The sequence below is a fragment of the Uranotaenia lowii genome, unplaced genomic scaffold (assembly GCF_029784155.1).
Source record: "Uranotaenia lowii strain MFRU-FL unplaced genomic scaffold, ASM2978415v1 HiC_scaffold_1116, whole genome shotgun sequence".
In the NCBI taxonomy this organism is placed as follows: domain Eukaryota; kingdom Metazoa; phylum Arthropoda; class Insecta; order Diptera; family Culicidae; genus Uranotaenia; species Uranotaenia lowii.
The window spans coordinates 3,789-14,276 of NW_026597096.1; the positions used below are offsets into that span (position 1 = coordinate 3,789).

The window sequence follows — 10,488 nt, forward strand, 5'->3', positions numbered from 1 at the left end:
ACTTTGCATTTTTGGACAATGAGAAAAAAAAACGCGTGCGTCACCCAAAAGGCATGGCTTACTTCTCATTATTGTTAGTTTTAATAACAAAGTGAATTCACTAGGACCTGATAGGAATAAGTTGTTAGCCATCAAGGAAGTTATCTCGTGCGCAGGAAGAAACTTTAAATGTAATTCATGTTTGTCTTTTGTTGCATTTGAGCCTGATTGTAATTTTATTTAAGCTTTTAATAAACCTCATCACTACAAAGACTTGTTTCCCTTCCCTGAGATTTTCCGAACAACAGTTATGACTAAAGCGGCGAAAATTACGAGAATTACTATTAGCAAATGACAAAAATGACTGACTGATTAAGATTAACTGAGACTTCCAGACTAACCGAACTTCCGGATTCGCATGAACGGTTTCCTGATTTTTTCATCTATCCACAGAAAACTAAAGCTTCCCTTTTATTTCCAATACACAGGTCAATGCTTGAACTTTAACTGTGCCTTCATCCTGGTGCTGATGCTCCGACAAAGCATAACCTTTCTTCGGACCCGCGGCTTTACGGCTTTCCTCCCGCTAGATCAGCACATCTATTTGCACAAACTGACCGGGATGCTGGTGGCCGGATACAGTTTGCTCCACACCATCATGCATCTGTTTAATTTCAGTAAGTATAGATCAGGGAATCAGTAGAAACGGTTTGTACATAGTCTTATGTAAATTAGACAAATTTGAATTGACAAAATACGGACTAAAATCGGAAAAAAACTCTTCCACTCACCATGGATGCAAATCTAATTCTTCTGCATGCCACGGTTTGTTGAATACGAAACAACAAACGAATAAAAAGCGCAACAAAATATTCCACCGTTAGCACTTTTACAATTGTTCGTTTTCAGTTTCATTCACATTCACAACCAGCATGGCATCAGCCACGCAAAAGATGATACTGTAAAACATGAACCGACCATGGCATTTGAGTTATCGAAACGTTGCTGAATGATACACAATAAGGGTACCCTCCTCCTCAGAGCAATAGCATCCTTAACCTTAAAGGATACAACAGGACACATCCTCTAGCAGATTTTTTTCAAGATGTCACGTTAACAGCAGTTTTTATTTTCATTCAATTCGTGCCCGAATGTATCTCCTATTTGAGCATTGTATAATGCAGACACATCTTATTCCATCCACAAAAAATTGGAATGAAAAACCAAATCATACACACTCGCACGAATATCCACTTGTCGTAATGGGATATCTTGAATCTGGAAAGCGGTTTAGCAGAATGCAAAGAATTGAGTTTTATCCTCCTCGTCGTTTGCAGAATAAAACCGTCGCAATCAACTTTGTGAAACTGTACAGCTTATTTTATGTTGCATAGAGAACGTGTGTTCATTTGTCAATACTATGTGAGAATATGCTGGTTTTAGATTTTTTTTTTTTTAATTTATAATTTTTGTAGCATTGCTTATAATTTTGTAGTATGTTAAATTTTGTAGCGCTTATGAGATTTTCTTCCATTAGAAAAAAATTTTAACTCAAAGAGAAAATTTTGCTTAAATAAATGAGATTGGCGTTGTTGTTAGGTGCACATTGACAAAAAGCTTAAAAACTGCTAGCTCAAGGAATATTTAAATAAGGTAGTGTCGAGAGCCATATTGGATTTTTTGGTGACGTCACAAAAACGATTGTATCGAAAATTTATGTGAGAACGGTAGGAATTTCAAAGAGAAACGAATTCCAACTTCATTTTGATTTTGTTTTAAGGCCTCTATTTCATTATGTTATGAAGTTTTTTATTCCTTTGAAGATTGCATTATGTTTTTTTTCTCTCAATTTATTAATGAATGAAATGTCGCCTTGAAGCTAAAACGTGCAAAAATGAAGAAAATATCGACATCAAAAAGGTCTAGCTGGTAGATATTGAGTGTTCAACTGATTGTAATGACTTTAATCCAACCGGTTTACCATATAAAATTCTTATGTAGAACAATTAACATCAACTCATGATTGTTAACTCAGTTTTCTAAAATGCCAATAAAAGATTGTGGTTTTGTGTAATTTTTTTTGTTTTGATCACTTTATTGTAATGAGGAGCTCAAACTGCACTGACTTGAACATTTTCATGGAAGAGTTTGAACTACTTTAACAATTTTGCAAATTTCAGCGGTTAAATCCACAATTTTTTCGAACTTCGATAGTAGATAGAAAAATCATTCGAAAATGCAACTTTTTTGCACCCAGCTCAAAGAGCAAGAATCCTTCTACAATAACATGTTTCCAAAGTGGAAAATTTACGAATTATCATCGAAAAAGAAAAGTTTCCTAGTAAATTAACAGATTTTTCGTGATTGTAACGTCTCAGTCTATACCAATACTAGAGGAAGGCTGCCTTGGCACTACCTTCTTTAAATATTCCTTGCTGCTAGCTATCAAAAATATAATGACTGGACAGTGAAGTCGTGCGAACGGTGGGGATTCAATTATGAAGTCAAATCAGCAATGTAAAAACTATCTAGAGAAAACAAGGAAAAACACTTAGCTGAATCTGGATCCTTTCCGTGTCTCGATGTCAAATCATCCAATATCTGTCCGAAAGTCCCAGCACCAGCCCAGGTCCGTCACTTGAAAAACATAGTTTTTCCGGAGAAATTTTACTTTATATATTTCCCTTTACTTGAGATTATAGTAAAAGGCACTTCACTACAACGAATAACGGATTAACGATATTTTTTTCTTTTTTTTCGGGCAAGGCCTACTCTTCTCCCCAAAAGGAAGGGCCAAAGTTTTTCTGAAAAATTCTCAGTTAAGATTCTTGTCAACAATTCGGATTTCGGTGGCTAGACTTCGTCACTACAAGATTTTAGGTCTGCGTGAATTTCTAATCGTTTTTTAAAAAAAAATTCACTAGTGAATAGAAAAAATTTTGGCGATTGATCAATTGAAAAGTACGGATTTACACTTACACCTGTTTTTACTTTTTTTAACCATAACTTAAAAAACCATCAAAAAATATATCCACATGTCCACCATACAGCTTTTCAAATTGTACGGTTGAGAAACTAGCGAGATCCACTGATTCTAAGCAAAGAGTGTTTAACACGTTCGACGCCACGCTCATCTTGGTAGTTTTACTAGCCGGGCCCAAAGAAATTCTGGGAGCGAGAAAGAAAAAAGGGAGAGTTACCAAATTTGCAACGTGTGGCTAAACTGAGCGGCTAACTAACTTGAGCAAGAGAGCGTCACCCGCTTTTTGATGTGACAGGCCCCCAGGAAATCCCCCCGTCACCCGAATATGGGTGCCATGGCGACGAACGTGTTAATTGCCAAGCTGAAGGGATTTTCATCTGTCAGGGCTTTCAAGGAGCGTTTAATGAAATCATTGGGGGTCCCAAAAGAATGTTTTTCACTTGGGTACGCTACAAGATACAAACTTCAAAAAATGTCATACTATCACTCTAGGATGGATTAGGGCTAAAATGTTTGTTGTGACATAAAGGGTGATACGGTCAAAATTTGGTCAATAACAACTTGACGTATTTCTTTCAATTTTGCATTTAAAAAACCTGAACACCCCTCATTTTGAAGGTGTGCGTGTGTGTGTGTGTGTGTGTGTGTGTGTGTGTGTGTGTGTGTGTGTGTGTGTGTGTGTGTGTGTGTGTGTGTGTGTGTGTGTGTGTGTGTGTGTGCGTGTGTGTGTGTGTGTGTGTGTGTGCGTGTGTGTGTGCGTGTGCGTGTGTGTGTGTGTGTGTGTGTGTGTGTGTGTGTGTGTGTGTGTGTGTGTGTGTGTGTGTGTGTGTGTGTGTGTGTGTGTGTGTGTGTGTGTGTGTGTGTGTGTGTGTGTGTGTGTGTGTGTGTGTGTGTGTGTGTGTGTGTGTGTGTGTGTGTGTGTGTGTGTGTGTGTGTGTGTGTGTGTGTGTATTTGTTTGTAGAATGTTGCTCCTATTTCGATTTTGGAATTCACTCTCAGTTGTCAAAATGCCGTCCAAGGAAGAAAAGCAGCGTATCGAAATTTTGCTCGCGCATCGCGAAAATCCGCACTACTCGCACGCAGAGGCCAGAGCTGGCAAAATCGCTTAAAGTTGCCAAATCAAATGTTACAAATGTAATTAAAGTATTTGGGGAACGTTTGTCGACAGTCTGGAAGTCTGGATCGGAGGGAAATCGAAAACCGGAAGCCGCTGAGACGACAAAGAGAGTTGCCGGTAGTTTCAAGCGAAACCCTAACCTCTCTCTCCAAGATGTCGCAAATAAGCTGGGTGTATCGACTACAACCGTGTATCAAGCCAAAAAAACGAACCGGACTATCGACTTACAAGAACTTAGTGACTCTTAATCGCGATGATAAACAAAATACGACGGCCAAAGCGCGATCCAGGAGGCTGTACACGACGATGCTGGCGAAGTTTGACTGCGTGGTAATGGACGACGAAACATACGTCAAAGTGGACTACAAGCAGCTTCCAGGACAAAAGTTTTATACGGCAAAAGGAAGGGGAAAGGTAACAGATATTTTCAAGCACATGAAACTGTCAAAGTTTGCGAAGAAATATCTGGTTTGGCAAGCCATTGCAGCATTTTCATAGCTTCCGAAACTGTCAACCAAGAAATTTACGTGAAAGAGTGTTTGAATAAACGTCTGCTGCTGCCTTTCCTGAAGAAATATGGTTGTTCCGTACTGTTTTGGCCGGATTTGGCATCTTGCCATTACGGTAAAAAGGCCATGGAGTGGTACGCTGCCAATAACGTGCAGGTGGTTCCCAAGGACAAGAACCCTCCAAACACGCCAGAGCTCCGCCCAATTGAGAAACTTGGGCTATTGTCAAGCGGAACCTAAAGAAGACCAAAAAAACTGCTAAGGGCGAGCAGCAGTTCAAGGCAAACTGGCTTTCTGCGGCGAAGAAGGTGGACAAGGTGACTGTACAAAATCTGATGGCAGGGGTTAAGCATTAGGCCCGGCAATTTGGATTTGGGAAAACGGATGCCTAAATGAATATTCTGTAATTCCTGTATTTTATACTAGTTAAACTTAAAAAAGAAATTTAATTTGATTTTTTAAATTAACGATTTCTCCAATTTACACGCGTTTTCCCTTGACCAAATTTTGACCGTATCACCCTTTATAGTTTTTCGTGAAATTTTAGAAAATCAGACTTATTTCCATCCAGGGCTTGTGATATAGCTCAGTTGGCAAGTCTGTTGTCTCCTGAGCCGATGTCCGCGAGTTCGAGCCCAAGAGTAAACATCGAACACAGTTGTACCGGATAGTTTTTCAATAACGATCCGCCAACTGTAACGTTGATAAAGTCGCGAATGCCATAAAGATGGCAAAACGACTATAATCGAAACAAAAAAAAAGACTTATTTCCTAAGTTTGAAGGCTCAAGAGGTTATCAGGATGGGTCTCAAAAAATCAGGCAGATCCTGAAAAATCCGGAGTTTAGCCAAGAAAGCATGCACATGATTGATTGCGCCGGTCTTGCCGCTACTTACGGTCCACAGTGGTCCAAAAGGGACTGAAGTGGTACTTTTTCCTAGTGCTTTTATCTTTCATTTTAGCTGCTAAGGTGTCTTCACAACATTTACTTGTCTCCCAAAACGTGATAGTATTAAAAGTAAGTCACAGCCTACTAAGATAAAACAAAAAACACTAACTGTTATGTTTGAGGAGATAGAGAAAAAATTTGTTCTACAAAGTTGTAGCTATTATCAAAATATGAAACTAAACAAAAATAATGAGAGCTATATATCTCATTCAGTGCAGAGTTATAAAGCTTTTATGAAATGAATTTGCGGCTTTATCGGTGAGGGTTAAAAAGTTGAAATGAAAGACGGATAGAAGATCAGAAGAAAATTCTAAGGTGGTGAAAAGAGCGAAGAGCATTTGAAATAGAAGCTTGACCACATGCTAAATTCTTTGTCCCGCATCAATTAACTGTATTGAAGAAGTAGTACCCAATAGATAAGAGGTACTACTTCTTCAATACAGTTAATTGATGCGGGACAAAGAATTTAGCATGTGGTCAAGCTTCTATTTCAAATGCTCTTCGCTCTTTTCACCACCTTAGAATTTTCTTCTGATCTTCTATCCGTCTTTCATTTCAACTCTTTAACCCTCACCGATAAAGCCGCAAATTCATTTCATAAAACAAATTCACGGTGATTTCTCCTCTTAAAGTTATAAAGCTGTTAGTTTAAATCATACTTGAAATTTGTTTTAAAATGCTTCACTATTATTAGTTTTGAACTTGCATAAATATAATGTTCATAACATTTGTTGAGATACTCATTACGCACATTCTGCACTTAATTCTAACATTGTTGTCTTTAGATTTTTGATGCAACAAATATTGAATATACTTACTGGAAATTTTTCAAAGTTGACTTCTTTGGAAAAATAGATAGGAACCCTATAAAATGGTTAACTTTGAAGAAAAAATTAAAATGGAAATAGTGGGAGGGCCTAGGAGAATGTGTGAATGTCAAATTTCATTTCTATTTTGAAGCTAAAACTTTTTAGCAATTGTTATAATTTTTGCCCCTAAATGTATGCAGCAGCATTGTTCTTTTTCGATTATAAATGTTTTTCAAAGAAAACGTTAGAAACAATGTAAAATTGCTGAACAAGCATTTGTAAATATTATTGAGGTTTTTTTTTATCCTTTATGATCAAGAAAACGCGAAAAAACCGTCAAAATAGAGACTGATCAATGTTACCCCAAAGCATCAAATTCTGAACAGAGACGAAATCTATTTTTGAATGAAATTGAAAGTAGTCTAATAAATTTCTGGTAACCATGTTTTACGTTCAAAGGAGTCCAGTACTGGTTTTAAAAATACGAAACATACCACATTCCACTGAACAGAAAAAATAATCGGAAAGTATTGAAAAAAAGTGATCTATCTTACCCCGGATTACGGTACTAATTTTGATGCCAAATGAGTTGGAAATGTATGCAACGTCGAGATCTGGTGATATCTCCGAAATATTGTTTTCGATTTTTGTCCGAAAAAAAATTTTGTTTGTCGAGATAACACCAGATCTCAACGTTTCATGCATTTCTAGGTCATTTGACATCAACATTAAAATTTCGATTTTTTCGGTTTTCGCAGGTCTTTCTTTTGGAGATTTTTGAGGGTCAAAAATACCGAAAATTTGAGCGCTTTGAGGCAACTCTAAACAAAGTTCAATTTAGTTGAAATTTTGCACAGGTCAGGGTTTTGGGCCTATCTTCAAAATGTATATGGTCGGTTTGCAAATTTCGACATGACCCATTTGGCTGCCACACTAATTTATACGTATTATTTCAGTTGATGGTCTCTTGTTTGTCCATATGGGTGTCAACGTATTTTAATCATTTTAATTAAACTTTACTTTAGAGATAAAAACAGCTATTACTATTTGAGTCGTTAGAATCTTTCTCACTAACTTTTGGTTTCAAAATGGTAAAAATGTAAAAAAAAATTGTTAACGCTTCGATTTTTTAAATTTTATATCAAAATGCGTCAAAGGAAAATTTATCAATTTAAAAAAAAAATCCATTCCCGTTTATTTTGCAACCTCTTTTGTTGGCTTGATTTAGCCGCAGCAATATAGAGACGTTGAACGCGTATCAACTGGGTCATGATCCATAAACCCTCGAATCGAACGGTCTGCTAAATGTGTCCATTAGAAGCGAAATAAACGGCCGCCCGATCTACCGGTAATAATAATTCCACTTTACGATCACACAGCATTCGCAGACACAGACCGGGACCGCCTGTTGATTATTACGATTCAGATCAGATCCCTCTTATACTTGGGAATGTGTTATGATCTCATTGTAAGCTAAGCACCTTACCACCAACTGCGACAACTAGTAAATTTAGATTACCTTCTAACTAATCTTCAATTTATTGCATTTCTTTTTAATTAAACCCGATCCCGATCTGTCGATGAACGTCGTCTCTATGTGATCCCATCGATTGTCCATCGCCTGTAATCCTGCCTGCCTGCCTGATCAACGCCTATCAACTATGACCACCTTGATCCTGATCTGTGTGCATGCACAATTTCTGCTATCTGCCTATATGAACTACTACCTCAAACCTCTGTCTGTTATCCTTCTACATCATCCGTTTTTTTCACTCTTCAACTTCCTGCACCGAATCCGTGTAAATACACCCATCAACCACACTGTGTATGTATGTATGTATGTCTATATGTGTAAATATTATAAACCACTCTAACGACAAACAGCCACAATTGTGGTCAACGATCCGGTTATCAACGTCAAGAACTTCACCACGACCGAGTGGCTGTTCACGGCTCGGCCTGGGCACTTCGGACTCATCGCGGGATGCGCCAATCCGACCGGAATGGCCCTGTTCGTGATCCTGCTGGTGATGTTTGTCTGTTCGCAGCCATTTGTGCGACGAGGAGGCAGCTTTGAAGTACAGTTCCATCGATTGAATTTTTAACACTCTTCATCTTTTTTTCCTTAAGCTAACTCTATGATCTACTTTTTCCATTTAATTTGATTCTGTTGGGCAACCGATTTTTTCGTATGATTTGTTTTTGATTTTTCCCCTAGGTTTTCTACTGGACCCACCTGTTATACATCCCGTTCTGGATACTGGTGCTGTTCCATGGGCCGAATTTCTGGAAATGGTTCATCGTGCCCGGCTTCATCTATCTGGTTGAGCGAACCGTTAGGTAAGTTACCCATAGCCCTAACCTGTCAACTCCGTCCTAGAACACTGCGTAACCAATAATTCACCAAAGATTAGTTTGGATGCGAACAGAGCACGGCAAGACGTACATCTCCTCGGGACTGCTACTTCCGTCGAAGGTCACTCACCTCGTCATCAAGCGACCGGTTCATTTCTGCTTTCGGCCAGGGGACTACGTCTTCGTCAACATTCCGGCCATTGCCAAGTACGAGTGGCATCCGTTTACGCTGAGTAGTGCCCCCGAACAGGAAGACTACATCTGGCTCCACATAAGAGGGGTAGGCGAATGGACCAATCGCCTGCACGGCTTCTTCGAAAAAGAACAGGAGCGTCTACACAATGGTGAAATCCCGGCCGTCATTGCAGGATGTTCCACGGCACCGTCTTCCTCACACAGCGAAGTTATCCAGGAAAAACCGAAAGAAATCCCGATGAAATTTTCCGCAGGACACCCCAAAAGCGCCAGCCTCGAATCACCGCTAGCCAAAACCACAGACAATTCGTTCGAAAAACCCATCATCAACAAGCGACATCCTCCGGGAACTTCCAAGCTCGCGATGGAGAGCTACACGGCTCCATCACCACAAACACCCCCGAAATTCGACCGACAACTTTCGGAGAACAAAGCGATCCGAAAAATTCAAGCCACCCTGCAGCGAACCTTCTCCCGGAAGGATCAGTTCCGAGGCAATGGAGTGTCCAACGACGCCTTCACCGGCGATGACGGTCTCGATGAACCGAAACGGAAAGTTACACCGGAGCACAACCTGCACAAGCTGCTGTTCCAGCAGAAGGTTCCCCTGGAAAAATCGCTCTCCATGCCCGACATTCAGAACAAAGTGAAAAAACGAGAAAGGATGATGGTGTAAGTGTTATGACCTAGGTTTTAGAAACGGATTTGCGCCAGGCGTTCTCATGTTTGTTTCATAACTTTATCAAAGCTTAGTTCAGACGTTTTAACAATAGAGAAATGTTTACAGATTTTTCAGATTTCCGCTCTAAAGCGTTCCATATATTACAGTGTAATGCCGCAACCGCATAAATTGCTGCCAGCAATATTTATACGATAGAGTACCGCATTCAAGGAATAATGATTGGACATGAGACGGGAAAATATACGAATAAAATCCCGACTCAGGTTCAATTTAGCTTCGAAAATTCTTGGAATCAGAAGAGGACGATGCGAGACCGGGATTCCACAAATTTCCTGCTGCATAGACAAATCAAACTGGACAGAAGAATGGTCGTAGTCTGGGCTACAAACACGAGTTGGAGAATACGAAGAAGGGTTTTTTTTATTAGTTGTTAACCCAGGTGGTAAATTCAATTTACGGATTGCATTCCAAGGCGCGGTGAGCCACCGCGTCCCCCCAGTTTGCTACTCTGGGTCCATGGGTGCAATTGGACGACTCATGACACAATGCTAAGGAACACTGTACCCCCTACGCCATAAAGTCCACCTGGGGCCACTGACCTTTGTTCCCACCTCGAACTGTTTGACACACTTTGCTTCAATAGGGGGAGGTCCCCACGCAGCGCAACTACAAACTTTGTGAATCCAGTCCAAAGTCCGGAAACACAAAGCGAGTTGTCGACGACACTTTCTCTGTTCAAACACGCGGGTAGGGGGGGGGGGGGGGTAAGCCCCCTACGCCACGTGTAGGACTCAGACTCCTCCGAACTCACAAATAGTGTTGACTTAAGTCACCACTCAGCGCAAGTACCCGATCTTCAAGTCGGGCGCTTGACCACCCGAAGCGCAGATCGAGCTATAGACCGCCCTA

At 40.0% G+C, this 10,488-nt stretch overlaps 1 protein-coding gene across 1 annotated transcript; it reads left to right on the forward strand.

The window, feature by feature from the left end:
- Nucleotides 1-467: 467 nt before the first annotated feature.
- LOC129759134 (NADPH oxidase 5-like) lies at nucleotides 468-9,612 on the forward strand (the record flags this gene model as incomplete). Its single annotated transcript, XM_055756546.1, has 4 exons — nucleotides 468-656; nucleotides 8,232-8,425; nucleotides 8,566-8,687; nucleotides 8,757-9,612. Coding segments are annotated over 4 exons (1,322 nt in total), but the record flags the coding sequence as incomplete, so codon positions are not given.
- Nucleotides 9,613-10,488: the final 876 nt, after the last annotated feature.